Below are 19,016 nucleotides of genomic sequence, written 5' to 3' on the forward strand. Positions count from 1 at the left end.
CTGCTGCAATGAGCAACTTCCAAACGATACACAGATCTGCCCGTAATGTCACAGAATCAGCAGAATTATTCTAGAGTCAGACTTCAGACGTTCAATCGCTGACACAGCCCAATTTTTTCCAGTATTTTCCAGTTAAGTAAATGGGTGAAAAAGATGCAGGTTTTTTCATGCATTATATCCTGCTGTTATGTTTTCCTCAGGATGTTGCAGCTGAACTGTTGAAAACAAAAGAAACGGCCCTGACCAAGCAGCACTTAATGCAGCCCAACGCGAACGCCTTGCGAAAACATCAAAGTCAGCTTCGGGAAGCATAGCTCGCGTGCAGCAGACCTTATCGCCTATACTTATCAGCGCGATACAGAGGGCAGCCTAGTGCATTTGTAGCCAGGTAGACCGGGAGGATCTTCCAGTTATTCATAAGATCTGGCTCTCCACAGTCACGTGAGACATTTCCGTGTGACCGTTATATGGCATGTTTGTGTCAGCAGGAAATCATTAATTCTGGATTCTTGAGATAGTGGCTAAACTTGTAGCAACTGGAATTATGTCCTACTGCAATATAGTCTAGCGGCCAGAAGTTCAAACAAACATGCAAAGATTGGGCTGGACATAGAACTTTGCAAGGATTTTGCTGCAGTTCCCATAGATAAGCAACAGAACAGGTTCTATAGTCGTGGAACTAGGCAGAAGACCATTAGTATACATTTAACACAAATATGGCTCTGCAACCTAACATATCAGTGACATCAGTCAACAAGTCTGCCCTACAGTTTTGTATAAACACTAGACAAACAGAACCGGCCTTATCAAACCACAGCAGTTCAGCGAATGTAACCTCTGACCGGCTCCCTGGGCCTAATTCCAGGTTCCTTCTTGGTAGGACAACAATGCAAAAGTGTAACATTTAGTATGAAACCCCAAGCTAATTTAAGCATAACTGTGGAGAAACATAACCCTGAGGTAATAATTCTATTTTTGTCCTGTTGTTTTTTCTTTTTGCCAAAGTCAAACTACTGAGGAGTTTAAGCAAAATGAAAACTATATAATTCTACATGACCAAGGCAAGAAAGGATTAGGCTCATGGGTACAGTGGGCTCAATTCCTACTCCCGGTTCTGTGTAAATATAATTTTCACGTCCTCCCAGGCACTTTGGGTTCCTCCTTGCGATACACGCGGTGTTACTTTTCAGTAAATTTGCTCCGAGATAGAAATGATCAACAGGATGCCAGTCTGACTCACCAAGACCCTACATTGGTCAGGAAGTTATGGAAGATGCTTCAAAATGTAGCCACACGGTCTTTCATTGTAACTTATGCAGGTTTGAAACGGCACCATTGTGTCAAGTCATTGCACATTGGGTGACCTCACCTAAAAGGGACATATCACACTGTAACCCTAAAAAAAAAATTTTAAAATCCAGAAGTCAGACCTCCTGATGTACAAAGGCAGAATCACTGGGCACATTGTACACGTCAGCAGATCAGGCATTATATTTTTATATAATATTGCAAATGATTTAGGAATTTGCTCTCACATACATGCAAATAAGTTATAAATAGCTCACGAAAAGGAATGAAGAGAAAGGAGAGAATATTATTTTGCATGAACAGTGACTCAACAGGGAAAAAATGTTGTGGCAACCATTTCTTCTAGAAACCGAGCGCTCGTGCTTCTCCAGGAAAACCACCAGGGACTGAATAACATTCTGGAAAGCCATGACACAGGGCAAGCTCCTCTGTGCCTTGAGATGGGAGCACGAGCGGAAAACAGACGCCGTGGGCTGGTGACCAACAGAAGAAGCTGGGCAGCACCCGAGCGGGAGCATCAGTGAGAAGGACTGGGCTTGGCAGCTGGGAATGCTGGGAACTGGGGGGGGGGTTGGCAAAAGCAGCAGACTGCGAAATGCCTTCCCTGAGGGTAAAGGACGTGCACTTCATCTTTACACAGTGGCAGCTGCGGGCAGGAAACGCCCAGCGTTTGGGTGACGCCCATGTCATCTCGGAGCCTGAGACCTGAAACATACTGGTCCCATTTGCTCACTTTGGAGTCACCGGGGGCACAACCATAATGCACACATTCAGGGACCCTTTACAGTCAAGTAGCACTATGCGCAACCTGTCCATGAACAAGGAAAGGGGTTAAATATTATTATTATTGTTATTATTATTATTATTATAAAAAAACCACCCACCCAACAAGGGGCAGCGTGTGGCTCAGTGGGCTAAGCCTCTGTGCCTGTGAGCAGAAGGTTGCTGGTTCAAGCCCAGCCAGAACACACCTGTTGGCCCTGGAGAAAGGCCCTTAACTCCCAGCTCCCTGGGTGCTGCTATGGGTGGCTGCCCTTGGAGGCCAGCTTGCTCTCTCCTGTCCATGAACAAGGAAAAGCCTCACCTACAGAGAGCAAGCTGGGGGAGGCATAAAGTGAATTTCACCAAAGGGATCAATAAATCTATTATTATTATTATTACATACATAAATGTTTGGGAAAACACATCATCCAATAACAGCACAGGATTCCCAAGATCTCTGGAACTCAAATATAACTGGTTGAGGGGCACAGCTACTTACTGGGTAAGTGAGGAGGTCCCCAGGGACAATCCTGTACAGCACAGTTCACACGCATGGCTTCAGCGGGACTCCAGACCAGACCAAAGATGGCAGAGTACCCGAGTCCACCCCACCCTCAGGGAAGAAGGGGGGGGCGGGGCTTTATGGGGCCATTCGTTTTGGAAAACATTCCGATTCCAGAAAGGACCGTGCCACTTCATCGCACCACTAAGATTAAGCAGGGAGACCCCGTCAAGCAAACTATGCGGCCATATGGCTACAAAAGTTACAAAGGGTAGTTTGACTGACTGATGGGGCGGAGCCAGCAGTCACATTTCCATTACTGCCAATGTGTAGCAATAAGACAAGAAGTGTCCACATGAACATCCCCCCCCCCTGAAGGGACGGTGCCGACACGGATGATCTGTTGTCTGCTGACACTGCAGTAACGTGGCTGCCCCTGTTGCCACATCTCGTCCGCTGCGGAGTCGTGCTGTCAAACTGGGGGCTCATGACGCAACTTCACCTCAGGCAAGGTTACGGTTAGATAAGGCTCCCTATGACTGTAACCTAACCCTTACCTAACCCTAACCCTAACCATAACCTAACCCTATGACTGTAACCTAACCCTAACCATAACCTAACCCTAATCCTATGACTGTAACCTAACCATAACCTAACCCTAATCCTATGACTCTACGCAGTTCATTCTCAAGCACCTGCTAAGCGAAGAGTCAAAACATTAGCACTTGCCAAATTAGCATCCCGAACACGAGAAAAATGTCATGCTTTGAAGCACGAAAACAAATAAGAGATTATTGTAAATGATTTCAACAACTTCAGCAACACACGTCGCTGCACTAAGATGTAAAATGTCAAGTAAAAGCAGAAATGTTTTCCGGCAGCTGCATTTTTCGCGGAACCATCTCTGACTGAACAATCTCATGTTAATCACGGGGTTCAGCTGACCGGTTTCAAGGACTTATATACTGTGACGTTCATTTTAGCTTCCTTCTCTGGTTCTCAATCCCACGAGCCATTGCTGCTGCCCCTTAAGAGGATTCCTGATGACAAGGAACTGTTTATTGGCAATCATGACTCCTAAAACACAGCCATGATAGGCCAGGCAACTAAACACTAGAATGATTTACTTTGTCTAAATAATATAGCTTGTCCTCACCTCACCATTAAAGAAGGTTATGGAAACTTAATTCCATTGTTTACTAACAGTAACACCAATTAACCAGAACTCCACCAACTGGACAAGCTTAGATCATCTTACCTTAGGTTGGGTTGTCATTACATTACATGTTATAACTGTTTGGATGAACACAGCAATGTATCTCAACTTATACCTACAACTTTTTAAAAAATAATCCAGTACGCAAACATCAAGAAGTGATGCTACAGTGCTAATTCAGTTCAAAGCAGTTCAAAGTGCTAGTTTCTTTATAGTTACAGAATAAATTACAGGCACCATAAGCCTACCAGTAAACTTTAGGTTTATGCTTTTACGGCAGTTAAGGGTAGGTGATGTAGGTGCATGTAAAACAGGTTCCCAACTCAGGTCCCAGGAGGGGGGGTGGATCCATTTCATTCCACTTAAGTATGACTGAAATGATTATGTTTCCATGTGATCAAATGTACATGGACACCTCAGGCTCGCTGACAGCTAAGACATCGAACTTCCACACCCACAGAAAAACAGGGAAAGAGTCATGATTTCATGTCATTTTCTTATGAACCACATTAGGCAAAGCTGCCTTTGAGCATGCCTGTGCACACAGCTTGTCAGACTGGAATGTCACAGTCCAGTGCTGCTCATGTCACTGCCGGCATGCATGTGGCGAAAAGAGCCCTCAGCTCCCAGGCTTTTGCCTGCATATCAGTGCTCTAAACACTGCATACAAGCTGAGGCACAGACCCACAGGGAGTGAGAGGGAACAAAAGACAGGGTAGTACCTCAGCTAGCAGCGCGTGATGAGGGCAAAGGGAAGCAGGGCCTCCGCAGACTGGGATCTGGGAAGGAGGCGAATCCACTCCCATGCACTTCCTTATTGTGCCTCCCCACACTCAAAAATTTCAGAATTGCAGATGAACTTTCACTTCAAGACTGATCACAGTTACATGATCCAAGCACCATGGGGGATGTTTAAGACCACAGTGTATCCCTCTGGGGATACCACCACCCCCAGTGCCACTTAGGTGATGTTGACTTCCTTGATGTTGTCGTGGTGACCAAACGCCCACTGAGTTCTGGGCGCGGCTTTTAAAATAAACAAACAAATAGCCTCTCCGTCCCGGTTGCACTGGGGCACTTATTTAACCGCGACTCCCTGAGGGGGAAGTGAGACTGATGGACACACATTCATTTTGCTAACATCAAGATACAGTAACTCTGGAAGCTGTTGAGGGACAGGCTGACACAGAACGGCAGAGGCACATGTGCTTAATCCAAACAGGAAAGACTGAAGCCATTTCTTCCTCAACAAAAACATGCTAAAAGAATTTTCGTCTCTCGATTATTTGCGCACATACCTGAGAAAAAAGCACACAATGAGCCATCAAAGTAAGACAAAGGTAATCATGTGATTAACTTGCAAGGAAAAATTTGGCAAAAGTGATTCACCGGAACACCCTGAATACAGTGTACAGCACAAGTGAAACCAGCAGCAAGCGAAGCAGGCCTAACTTAGAACAGTATGCCAACTGTCTAGTCCAGAGTGACCATAACTCACCTGAAAAAGAGAAAGCATGTCTTCATGAAAAACAGAGGTCCCTGAATTAGTTTGGCAGCATTCACATGCAGACACTCTAGATTGTGTATATGACATCACAACTGTCCTGAGACTGACCTCATCATATTCAGAGACAGTGCCTTGCATTTGTTTCCCAAAGCTCACTGTTTTTGCAATTAATACACATTAATACCTTGTTGCATCACCCCATCCATTTTCTGTACCTGCTTGCTCCTATGCAAGGTCACGGGGGCCTGGAGCATAGCCACAGGCACAAGGCAGGGACAACCCAGGACGAAGAAGCGGAGACTCGAACCCGGGTCCCAGAGGTGTGAGGCAGCGGTGCTAGCCACTGCGCCTCCCTACAGTCATTCATAACAAATTAAATGCTGATGGCCAAAAGCTACCATTAGTCTTATTAACTCTTGTACTATAAACATGACTGAGCTGCAGTAGGCCAGTGGAGCGACAGGAATGTGACATACCAGACCAGTTTGGTCAGGTTGAGCCTCCTCCCGGTGAAGGCTTAGAGTGAGCAAGAGAATTTAATAAAAACAAAGAAGGAACAATGGAGCATCGATCCAGTGAAAGAGAGACACCACGTGGCACAAGGTGTGGTCCAGAACTATTCAAAGACAGCAAAAACAAATTCTTTAAAACATTTTAGAAACCAGGGTGCCTTGTGGCACTCAAGCCTCCTTCAGAGCATTAGAAACCATAGCACAGTGTAGGGAGGATGAACAGAACTGAATGCACCCGGGATGCTAAACAGTTTGCTAAAGAGGTTATATAGGTTGAGATGAATCTGAGCATTGTACCTCGCAGACCATTGGCCCTTATTGGGAAGACTCCCTCTGAATGCTGGGATAGCTTCCGGTTGTCCCACATGCAAAACTAGCCTCAGTAAACCGCAGAGAGAAAATGGGGATTTCAGCCACCATCAGATCCACTAAAAAGTTTCTATAGAAACTAAATACAACATTCAACTGCATCTATGACAGGAAACCACTCCCTTTCAGCTTGATTCAAAACTACAAATATCCATTCATCCATCCATCCATCCTCCAACCAAATATTTTAAGAGCAATCTATGCCCAATCAAGTTCACAGTATAGGAGTTCAGCTGAGCGAGAAGCCTATTATAGAAGACAGAGCCCAAGGCACCTGGAATGCTGAATTGGAAACCAGTTTATTATGCGACGGCACATGCACTCATTCCAGGTCACCAAGCTGCACATCTCTGAACGGCAGGAGACAACCACAGTACCCATTAGAGACCCATGTGACAGAGGAGGAACAAACAAACTCCTCAATAAGAATGAGAGTGGGATCTGAACCCATACCCAGAGGAATGAGACACCAGCAGTACCCACTAAGCCACTTTCACCCCCAGAAAACAGTGAAGTAAATTGCTTCATACTAAGACACTTGTCTCTTTTTAGTAAGGGCTGTAAGACAAAACACTGCACACCTTGAAATCCCATGGCCAACCCTGGGAATTGGAACTTACACTGTATGATGCAAGTGCATGGGAAGGAACATGGTAAGTTTTAAATCGGAGGGTAAAAACAGGGACAAATTAAATGGTGCTGAAGTACTGAAATGTGGAAAAATAGTGAGAAGTACTCCCATGGCAACGAGTGTGATGTCATAAGGCAGTTAAAAAAAAAAAAAACACTCTAGTCACAGGAGTATGGAGTGGCCTGCGTCATGGAAAGCACCTCACTGCTCATACTTTTCTGTTTGAAGGCTGCCAGGAATTTAGGTACTTACCGAGAATGGAGTGAACGCGGACAGACAGCTGGGTCCTCAGGATTAAGATTGGCTTTTTCCCCTGTCTGCGGAAGAGGAAGGAGACACGTTTTCCACTGAACAGCAACCTCAACAGCAACCCTGACTCTGACACGTGGCATGTGGGAATCACCACTCACACGTCCGCTAGTCCTGGGGCAGGGCACCCCATGGCTCACATTATAACTATATAAACACAACCTCAAGGTAAAGCTGGGGATTCCCCATGTTAATCGGCACAGCAGACTGATTACGTAATGCGCCTGAACAATGTCTGATATTTCCAAAGTCAAGGAATACTGATTGATTGTTATTCTTGCCATAATTGAACGACCCGTATCTTAGTGTGTAAATATAATTTTGTTTGGTTGGTTTCAGGTATCAAATTGATTAATTCGTAAATCCATTAAGTCATTTTAAGCAAGGAATTTACTTTGGGGTGTTGGGCAAAGCAATGAAGGACAATCAATATAATAAATGGTGTATAAAACTAAAATACCGTGTGCAGTGTGATGGGGGGGTGGGGGGGGGGGTGGTAAGGAATAGGAGCCGCCAGGTCCGGCCCAGTTGAACCTGAGCTCTAATTCCCACTAAAGAATAAGAGCAACTCGGTTCAGAATTTTTTTGGGGGGTGACAGCAAGATCTTTCTGCCGATCCACCTCCACATGCGAAAGTGTGTGTGTGTGTGTGTGTGTGTGTCTTTAAAAGGCCAGTCTGAGGAACGGCTGGCCCACACTTTCCAGTGGGCTCCAGTTCACATGACGCGCTCTGCTTTTCTTTCCCCCAGCTGTCCGAGCCGTAACCACACATACGCTGTACAATTACACACTCAGCTCCCAGCATAAACAACGCTTACCGTTCGAATGTTGCTATGGCGATAAAGAAAAAAAAAAAACAACAACTCAGTTATGCGAAACTGGAATAAAAATTACATTAAGAAAATGATGGTTTTTTTCCCTCCTGGTCAGTATTAGGTTCATGGCTCTATAATCCCCATCAATACCTCATGGATCACCTGGGGGTGCATCTGAAGGGAGGCCGGGGGGGGGTCATGGTCATAGCTGTTGTCATCCAATGTCAGAATAATAAAAACTAAAATCCATATTATCTAAGCGGTTCCACAGAAGAGAGCGGGTGCAGCGTGGACACCCCCATGAATACAACTGGCCCTGACGGTCACCCCAATCACAGTTTTGTCGTGACGCCCCTGCATATACAACTGGGCCGTATTCAGGTCTGTACTTCCGCAGCTGCACTGCTGGGCAACAAAGCAGTAATTACACACGTTTCACTGCGATAATGGTTGCGTCAGAAGTGCTGCGGTTCTGATATTTCTAAAAAAAAAAATTATATATTAAATTCAGATTACATTCCACGACGACAAAGATTTTCATTGAGAGGCCCACAGATCAGCTGACCAAACAATCCCCATCTGTCAGAAGGGAATATGTTAATACTCTGAATATAAAACTAGAAGCCCATAAAAATCCATTCAATTTTAATGGGGCATTCATCCATCAACGGCTTCTTTCAGCCCCCAGAATCCAAATCATCACCATTGCGGTACAATCGACCACGTGTTGATGATGCAATGAGACACCCAGCACGTTTCATTACCAATACTGTCGCCATTTGTATAGTGCAGGAGTTGTGAAAAGGACGTAAAGGGAGGTAATCACGAAAGAACCAGAGACGGACCCCTCCAGAAGCAGGGTGGCCTGCTGCATGTTCTGGCCCATTCTTTAACTGCAGCGTAGCCAGTCATTCCTAAGCACGGCACTGACACTCCACTCAGAGCCCGGGGGTCTAATACACAAACACCCCACTGTTTAATCCCATTTCATTACACACCCCTCTTTAGAAACTTTTCTAAGAGATCACTCTTCCCTGGTGGCTCTGAGGCTAGGGGTCTGTGCCAGCAACTGGAAGGTTGCTGCTTCAAATCCCGGGAATGCCCAGAGTGATTCTACTCCATTGGGCCCTTGAACAAGGCCCTTAACCTGCAATTGCTTCATCCTGGGTATGACGTTAATGTACATCCAGTCCTATAAGGAGGTCCTCCAGCTTACTGGGAATAACCAGGGGGTTGGTGGCAGGATTGGCACTCCAGCCACTGGAAAAAACCTCACACTGGTCCATTTGGACTGGTGTGGTGCTGTGGTATCACCTGTCACATGGCTGCACTCAGGTTCTCATCCCTGAGGTGGTTTGTCGCGCTGTAATCAGTGCTCGCTCCTTACCTCCTCCTAACCAGTGCTCGCTCCTTACCTCCTCCTAACCAGTGCTCGCTCCTTACCTCCTCCTAATCAGTGCTCGCTCCTTACCTCCTCCTAACCAGTGCTCGCTCCTTACCTCCTCCTAACCAGTGCTCGCTCCTTACCTCCTCCTAATCAGTGCTCGCTCCTTACCTCCTCCTAATCAGTGCTCGCTCCTTACCTCCTCCTACTCCTCCCTAGCCGCAGACAACTGGCAAACTCAGCACTGTACCTATGAGAGTCAATTTACACATTGGTGCTTAAAGGGGCCCTATTATGTTGGTTTGCGTTCCATTTTTTGTGTTATATAGCTTTGTGTGCGTGTAAACTGTCTGCAAAATCATAAAGCACAAAGTACACGCCAAAGGGAGTAACTCTCACCAGAAGGGGCTCAGCTCGACCAATGAAGGGATACTTACGCAACATCTCTGTAGAGCTGCTCCAGGTCATCTCTCTGCTCGGCGAGGGATGACTCCAAGTCTAAGTAGTTGCCCCCTGGAGAGAGCTGCAGTGCGCATTCTTCCAGCTGGAGACAACACAGCGAACACCATGCAGGTTTGAGGTCTTCATCCAGAGTGCAATCATCCCAAGTAACAACCCAAAAACATTGAGATGATTGGCCATCACACCTCTTAATGATTTACACCAAAAATGTTAAAATTTGATCTTGAAGACCCACAATCCTCTCAGGTCTACATACTGCACTAACTTGAAGTTCAGGAGGATTGTGGAAGGGTCTTCGCTTACCAAACAAACCAACACAGAGCTGCAAGGATAAAAAAAAAAAACTGTTTATATCATGCTAATGCTTCAGGAGATGCCAAAGCTGAGACTGGGTCTACCCAGGGCCAAGGTTTGAATCCTCTGGGCTGGAAGGAAAGACCTCAACTGGTGTCCCACACAGTAAGAACCTCAACAAGCTGCCGCAGCCCCTGAACGGTGAAGTTCCTCACACTTGGTTTCAAAAGCTATTAAAACAATTCACAAAACTGACATGGAAACCTTCAATGCCTTCTCTAAATGAGAAAGTATGTCTCAGGAAAGCAATGTTTTTAAGTTGGACTTGGCCTTCCGAGACATTAACATGCACGGGGGGCCCTCCACGCTGAATAAAAGTGTGGCCCTCCACCAACCAAAAAAATAAACATGGGAATAACACCGTCTCTCCTTTAAGCTAATTGACTGTACAATCAATTACAACAGACTCTGCACCTTGTCTGATACACACTGCAGCAAGAAACTATTTCAGGCCATCTTTGTGGATTCGTTGGCAGGCACCCATTTTCTTATAGAGGAAATATTCATTTTGACCAAATCTCCATCCCCCACGGAACAGGCTAAGCGCATCACATTCCTGTCCCTTATCTTCTGCTTACCAGATCCCACCCTTTCCTTAAGAATAAGCCTCAATTAAGCCCAATCTAACATCCCGGAAGACGCTGCTGGTTCAGTAGCTTCCAGCAGTAGCCAAGAAAGTGCAGAAAAGCTTCATCTCTCTACAGCAGGGTTAAAAAAAAGACATGCTACACTTATAGTGACAAAAGAGCCTGAGTGAGTCATTTCCTGCGACTGGGGAAATGCAGTTTCCCTATAGGATATTACATCTGAAAATGCCCCCTCCCCACCCAAAGCATCCATTAATTATAGCAAATCTGTACAAAGTTTATAAATCTAAATGTACTCCATGCCCAAATAAATATACACACAATATTAATTTCTATAAACAGAGGGTTTAGCAAAGGACTCATTGAAGCATAGCAGTTATAAACTCTTACTTTTATTTCACTAACGACTTTAAATATACACAGATTAAAATCTGTATCAAGTAACCTCCTGGACCCACTGAAGTCCAATGTGTCACTTTTTTGGTCATTCCTTGCATTCACGCCCAATTGATGATAATGCAACTCAAACTCCCACTCTTTATATTTTGTACGAAACACCTTTTATTCAAACAAACCCAACTACCACAAAAAAAACGCGATCAAAGGCATTTAATACTTATAACACTCAAAGATAAACCAACATGCAGTTAATTAGTGGAGACGTGTTACATACATAAATTAAACAGAATGCTTTAACGCGGACAAAAGAGTTCATACACAAAACAAAACGCGCAATAATTATAATAATACTATAGGCCTAATAGGGGGAAAGTAAATGGATTACTATAGATACTTAATAAAAAAAGTTATATTAACAAATGATGTCATCTTCCGAAAGTGCCGGGTTTCGTTTTTGATTCTAAAACATTTAAAACCAGTTAAAACTGGCCAAATACGATTTACGAAATAGGCATATATTTAAACGTAAGTGCCAAATTATTTAAAATACATCGTAAAAACTCAAGGTAGTCTGTATGGAACAAAAAAGAGCCGTTCCAGTGTTATATGACTGTATACTGTATACACGAACAGAAATGCTTACCTTCAACGGGGCTTCTAATACTTTATGAACACCGGCGATTTGCTCGCTTAACTGCAGGTCTTCGTGGAAATTGTAATGCGGCGGCCGTCTAGGTTCGGGAAAGTTCGTGCAGACGAAGGGGTCCGCGTCCTGCAGGTACTGCACTCGGCATGTTATAATAGCCATACTTAATGAGCTTAATATCAGTATTAGTAAACCAGCTCAGGGGAAAAAACACTAAACACGTTTAACGTGCTGTAATACGTAGCTGACAGACTTGTATGTCGATCACATCCATTTAAAAGTCAGGCAGGTAAAAACTCCCGGCGCCTCCTGCTGCCGGACTTAAAGCCGAATGAGCCACACTGGGAGACCCGTCCTACTAGGAAAGCGTGACGCGATCAGGAAGGAAGCAAAACCCTGAATGAACCTCAGAACGCGCACACTGCAGATACACCTTCTAACTTGCAATATTACTCTTTTAAGAATATAATGATTACAGTTTTCAAACTAATGGGCTGTTTTAATGGTTAATTATTTGTAACGTTGTAGATGTTGAAACACTGGAAGCGTTTTACACGTGTCATATTAGTATATTGCTAAAATAATTAAAAATCGGGCAACTTGACAAGTACTTGTACGTTAGTGTTTTTAAAGCGCCATCTGATGGACATTTACAATTCCCATAATAACACACCCATGGGTCACGGTATCGGTTCATCCCCTTGGTTAGGGTGCATGGGGGACACGAGACTAGGGTATTTAAAATATATCATCCATCCATCTTCTATAACCGCTCATCCTATTTAGAGTCACACCTATAGGCAATTTGGTAACTCCAATTAACCTCAGCATGTTTTTGGACTGGGGGAATCAGAGTACCTGTTGGAAACCCCATGACAACACATGGAAAATGTACAAACTCCATACACCATGGCAGAGACTTGAACCCTGGTCCCAGAAGCATGAGGCAATAGGGCCACTGTGCCCCCCCCCCCCATAAATATGTCAATCTATAATCAATAATAAATTATCGTTTTGGCTTGTTGTCAGTATTATTACATAGGAGTATAAATTTAATTCCTGCACTGCACCATCTTATCCAATTTTCTAGCTTCCATTCCTGTTAAAATATTTTTGGGATCCCGTATTGTCCTGTTCTGTGTGTAATACTTCCTGTCTTAGCTTGACATTTTTTTAACAATCCTGTCCTGTTTCTTTTCCTGTCTTGTCTTGTATTTTGACAAGCTAATGTAAACAGTGGGCGATGTGTAGACTGTCCCAAACGCTGCCATCTGATGCTGCTGATCAACTCCATAGCTTTTATCATGACTTCAGCCGTCGCTCTAACCCTAACCTAACTTTAACCCTAACCTAACCCTGACCTCTGTGTGATCACCAGGAAAACAACACATCTGCAAACATCTGCTTGTGAGATTGCAGTCTTCACTGATAAAATGTACTGTCAAACTAATATAAGGCTTGGATAAGCGGCTTGGCCACAGGTCTGCTGTGCAAGCAGAGTACGCTGCATTTTATATTTCCATCGCAACCTTCTTCTGGTGCTCACAGTGTTTACTGGGCAAGGCTCCTTGACTGAAAGATTTACAAGTGGGTATCACATGCCTTGAACCAAATGGTTTCACTACCCCCATAAATCCCCTTTTCTTGACAGTCAGCACAGAAACCATGCAATATGCACATTAATTGCTTCAGTGTTAAAGAATATTTCTATTCCTGCCTGTACCTAATTTTGACAAAAAAATAAAATCCTAACCTGTTCCTTTTGGTTTGTGTCCTGCACCGTCTCATGGTATTATACAGATTTTTTTTCTCTTTCTCCTGTTCCCATGACGGGAATCCTGAGTCCTAAGGGACTCCTGTGGAAATCCATCATGTAGTCAGCGTGATTCCCTTTGCCTTACCTTGCGATCGCACTGCCATCTGTTGGACGGAAGTAGTAATGTACCATCCAACTCACGCTATAGCTCCAGTGCAGTTCAGGCTCCAGAAACATGCAGGAGAGCACAGTGGAGACGGGTACTAATGGAAGAAATGAGAGGTGAAACCCCACTGATGGTGTAGTACTTGTGCACTGTAATTTACGGGCAGTGGTGTGCAGTACTTGAGCAATTGTACTTTATTGCAGCAATTAAGTATTATTTTGGCAACTTTATACTTAATTCACTTCTGTCTGCAGTGGCACAGTGAAAACAGAAGTACAGTAAGTCCAGGAGAAGCATACGGCTGCAGCACCCCTTCTCAGCAGTGCTGCCAGGCCCCGCAAAAATCTCCAGTCCGAGCTCTGCTAAAAATCCGCACAACGGAAGTTGAAACTAGCCCAGTATTTGAAATCCCAGCATACTGTATCTAATAGAAGTAAACAAGGATTTTGCATGCTGATCACATTCGAATGTTCAGCATTTTAAAACCACAGTTAAACACAATGACATCACGCAGACAGACGCACTTTGTGTTTTCAGGCTCGTTCACGCATGCGCAGAAAAATTAGCCATTTCCAAGCCTCGCTACACTTAGCATCTCGCATGCACAAAGGAGAATAAAATAAAAGAATAAAATGATCATTATGTGACGATATTGCTTCAGTACTATTTCAATCCTGATGTAAAATGTATTTCATGTATCCAGAATGAAAAACGCAATAGACAATGTGGTAGATGTTTGCAAATCATTACCATGAAATGTTATAACTGAATTAATATCCAGAATTTTTCAGATTTTAAAAGTGATTAATGAATATCTATGCATGAGTTTGACAAACTTTCGTCGACAGCTGCTGAAATTTTTTAATGCATAAATAGTAAAACTTTAAACAGGAAAATACTTTAAAAAGGGGCGACAGAAATACATTGTTGTCATTAAAAACAGCATCTCATTTTTCGTTTGGAATCCCATGCAGATGGCTATTGTATCTAACTGACTGATCTTGTACCACAAGTTCACTGCATTTACTACTAACTAAATACGCTTGATACATGGTATTAACATCAGACACTTTTTGACTTTTACTGAAGTGAGATGTTAATTGGTGACCTTTAACTTTTACTCTGGTTGTCATCATTCAGATTGTGACATTTAACCGACTGATGGCTGATAGCACTGCTATCCCTGAGGCGAGCTTGAAACGGTGACATCCGGCTTGTTTACAGGTCTTGGCGAGACACCACATCAGACTCCCCATCAAAGGCAGCAGCTCTGAGCACATCGGCTCTAGGTCAAAGTCTGCTCTACGAGGATCATCGCTCTGCACCCCCTCATTGGTGTTCTGACAGACCATCAGCATCTGGAGCATTCTCCTCTCCACACTATTTGGGGAAACTTGGATTCTACTCTTCACCTTTCCCAACTCTAGGGTTGCCAGATATAATGTTTTATCCCACTCTGACACCAGTGTAGCCTCCACACCCAAAGCTGCAAACCAGCTGTCACCCATAGGGCAAGTTAATGTAACAATGCTGCTGTGCTGCAGCCAGTACTTTTGTTAATATAAAAATGATACATTATAATCCCCGATCTTAGGCTACTATTCTGACTATAGACTGATTTCCATTGCATGCTTCCATCAGAACATTTAACAAGTTTCATATATTGAGCTGATCTTTTCTAATTTGTTTTGTATTTAAGGAGCAAAAATGAGCCAAATCAATTAACCACATTTATTTTTTTATTCACAAATGTAAAATTATAATTGTAACATCTGTAGTAAAATCTTGTTTTCTTATCTTTTATTGTAGAAGAAGCCCTTCAAGGACTCACTTTAGTTTACTTACATCAGTTTACTCAGTATGTTTACTCAAAAAAATGTTTAGGGTGCTAGTTTTTATTTTTTATTCAAAACTATCTTACCTCTATCCTTTTGATTGTGTATATATGTATTATGTGTGTGTGTGTGTGTATAGATATATATGCGTGTATGTCAAATGGAGTCAAAAATACAGCAAATGGTTCATGAAGCATCATTTTGTCCATCACTATATAGCAGCTATCAAGCAACCAGGATCAAACCAGCAAAGGATGAATGAGTCAAGGGACAAGCAAGTGGCAGAGGACACAGAACAGCGCAAGGAGCTGGATGTGACGACAAAAGTTAGGTGAAAACCATTATTCTTCTATTTCAGTAAGAAACACAGCAAGCTACATGAATGGCCAAGACATAATACTTAAAGCTACTCATGACGCTTTGGATGAAACGTCCTGCAAAAAAGTGAAATAACATATTTTTCCTTATTTATCAGTCACCAATAGCACACTGAATTGGGTCAAAGTGTCAGTAAACAGGATATAATCTTATCTTCACTAAAATAATCTTGCCTTGTCTAGTCTAGGCTCCATTCATCCTGCCTTGACATTGTCCTGAATAGCATATTCATATATTGAATGAACTCTTCTATGCTATTAATAGGAGTAACCCCCCCCCCCCCCCCCCAACTGAATACAGTGAACAGAGCATGTCTGGAGTTCTGCTTGAAGAATCACTCTGGCTTCTCAGAGGCACATATCATGGAAGAAGAAGGCAAGAATTTTCCAGTGATGCATGAGGTCAGCTCTCAGATGGTTATACTGCCAGATCCTCTTGGTCCTATGACCACTGGAGGCTAATTCCACTGTCATACCCCCCTCCCACTTCGGATTCAGAAGGTCTAAAAACTCCCACAAGTCTTTTCAGAACTTAAAATTTTCCTGGAACAAATACTACTTTGCTTTATCCATCCTACTTATCCTATTCAGGGCTATGGGGTCCAGATCCACAGAAGCTATGGGCACAAGGCAAAGAATAACCCAGGATGGGGCACCAACCCACTGCAGGGCAACCACACCCCCCACCCCCCCCCAATAATAATCACACAAAAATGCTTTATTTTTAAATAAATAACAACATACTTCCATTTTTGCAGAGGTGGATAGTTCAGGTCTAGAGAGTGAAAATCCAGACTAAGATTTTGTTTCAATCAAACAGTTCAGTTTAATGAGTCACAGGCACAGAGTCACAGACACAGAGTCACATTCACAGAGTACTCAACTGGCTGGTTGAAACAAAATCTTGGTCTGGATTTGTACTTTCCTGAATTCTCCACCTCTAATTTTGTGTGCAATATTTGTGCTTGTAAAAAATAAGCACACACATATCTTGATGTTAGTAATGATTGTCCTCATGGTTCTGGCCAAGGACAAACAGCACCTGGCTTCTTCAAATGCATGAACCTTGTGGTTTTAAAACATGCCAGTAGTACGAAAGTGCAGAGACTGATCCTGTCTTCACACCACTAAGCTTTGTCTGGCTATGCATGCATATATTTATCAATATTTGAATAATAAATGATGTAACATCAAACATTCAAATGAATGTCAGTGGTAGTTTGTACCAGGTATAGAGTGTTAGGATCTGAAGCTGTATGTAGTATATTAGAAGATCAAATCGTATGTGAGAATCAGCATGTGTAAATGTCTAGAGGTATAAATTACCATCAATATTTGACTGATTGGTGAGAGCTTAAGGCATTCACTACACAAAGTGTGTAAGGTATTAAAATGGTCTGTGTTTAGCCAATGTGATTCAGATTTGTACACAATGATGGCCAATGTTTCCCGCCCAATACCATCCTTGAAGACTCTCCTCCCTGTGCCTCTTATGCTCACTTGCATTTTATTTCGCTCTTGTATGAACACTCGGGGTTCTGTGTCAGAGGGCATCACGTTCGGAGGCAGACACAGAACAAGATGATCCCTTGTTTTGAAGACCGGTGGACTACAAGTTAAGACGAGCCGTTACATGGACGGTGTAATCCGGAGCCGGAGCCGAGGCAGGACCGGGCCTACGAGTGCGGGACAAGACAGGACGATGAGGAACACCTCTGCGGAACCACACTGGGACCCACAGGACACGCAGCTTTCCTGAGGCTTTCTCGGCTCACATAGCGGTAATCTATTCTTCAGTTTTCTGTTATTTATCTTTAATTTATCTGTCATTGGATCAGAATAAGCCTGGGAGCCTGTATTTCTTTAATTGGGTGTGATTTTTAGTGATAACCCAGCTATTGGTTGGTTTTATAACTGATAATTGGTACAAAAAGAGTTAATGAGGTCTTCCTTAGGAGATTACACTTTTAACTGTATCAGACATATGGAGAGTTTACCTTTAAACATAAGGTAATTTAAAAGCAATTTAGCTTTGACATTTCAATGAGGATGATATGTCATATATTTACTTGTTCAGTATGACAGTAGTACAACATCCCAAGCTGAAATGTCATTATAACATCTTATTAATGAAAGCTTACTTGGGAGGCCTCCCTACCAAGAAAATTAATGATCATTTCAATTCTTCCAGAAGACGGGTAATTCTTTGGCCTTAGGCAACTGCCTATTTTGCCCCCAGGTGCTTCTACCCAAGGCCATCAGATTACTGAATACCTCTACAGCACTTATGGTTTCACACTTGCTCCATACATATGCACTTTATCTGAGCTGTGCTGCACTTTATCTGAGCTGTGCTGACCTTTATCTGAGCTGTGCTGCACTTTATCTGAGCTGTGCTGCACTTTATCTGAGCTGTGCTGCACTTTATCTGAGCTGTGCTGACCTTTATCTGAGCTGTGCTGCACTTTATCTGAGCTGTGCTGCACTTTATCTGAGCTGTGCTGCACATCTGTTTTGTATGATTTTTATTTCTTTTTCTTTCTTTTTCACTACAGCTTCATGTCACTGATTGTTTGCATATTTATTATATTGTATTTTTTTAGATTTTAATTATTTTATTGCTGTTACTTTTTATGCTTTATGAAGTTGACCAACTTTGATTTTACTGCTGGTTATAGTCTAACTGTATAGCCTACATGTGACAAATAAAAACCCTTGAATCGTTTAGCTGGCGTCAGCCCCGCATGAACCTTTTGACCAAGTCGTCCAGCATTGGGGACGTTATATATGAAGAGCATATCAACACATTTCCATTTGTTTAATAGTTCAATTAATGGAAATTTAAGGAAAACAAATCATTATCGTTGTAGACAAGAATTAGTCTTGTTTAAACATATTAAATCCCTGTGGTACTGACTAGTTGCTTTGCGTTGACGTGCCTTTACTGCCACCTCCCGGAGATTCAATGAATGACGACAATTACTGTGACGTGTATCAAACGCTGACAGACTTTTAATATGGATAAATGAAACGAACAAACATAAAACTATAATTAAAACTATGACGTTTTTCTGGATCTAATGAGTTTCACGTCCGATTCTTTTAATATGTGTATCTTT

The 19,016-nt window shown here is 43.0% G+C and overlaps 1 protein-coding gene and 1 long non-coding RNA gene across 6 annotated transcripts in view; one reads left to right on the top strand and one right to left on the bottom strand.

Moving 5' to 3' along the window:
* The window catches only part of fhod1 (formin homology 2 domain containing 1), a 38,046-nt gene extending 25,895 nt beyond the window's left edge, over positions 1-12,151 (bottom strand). For 3 of the 4 annotated variants that reach the window (XM_023790339.2, XM_023790338.2, XM_023790337.2), the window contains exons 1-3: positions 11,761-12,150; positions 9,753-9,859; positions 7,060-7,124 (exon numbers count right to left, since the gene is read on the bottom strand). In XM_023790339.2, the coding sequence (XP_023646107.2) occupies positions 7,060-7,124; positions 9,753-9,859; positions 11,761-11,925 (337 nt within the window). In that variant the 5' untranslated portion in view covers positions 11,926-12,150. Of the gene's footprint in view, positions 1-7,059; positions 7,125-9,752; positions 9,860-11,760 lie in introns of all 4 variants that reach the window. The other variant, XM_023790336.2, reaches the window with a different exon arrangement.
* Positions 12,152-13,704: 1,553 nt separating this feature from the next.
* Positions 13,705-17,848, top strand: LOC111861195 (uncharacterized). 2 transcript variants are annotated; one of them, XR_002842193.2, is made up of 5 exons: positions 13,705-13,801; positions 14,910-15,113; positions 15,740-15,851; positions 16,199-16,299; positions 17,445-17,848. It is a non-coding gene; the product is annotated as an uncharacterized lncRNA (long non-coding RNA). The 2 variants fall into 2 exon arrangements; XR_002842194.2 differs by having other exon boundaries at positions 14,910-14,974.
* Positions 17,849-19,016: the final 1,168 nt, after the last annotated feature.

Source organism: Paramormyrops kingsleyae, chromosome 11 (genome assembly GCF_048594095.1).
Source record: "Paramormyrops kingsleyae isolate MSU_618 chromosome 11, PKINGS_0.4, whole genome shotgun sequence".
Taxonomy (NCBI): domain Eukaryota; kingdom Metazoa; phylum Chordata; class Actinopteri; order Osteoglossiformes; family Mormyridae; genus Paramormyrops; species Paramormyrops kingsleyae.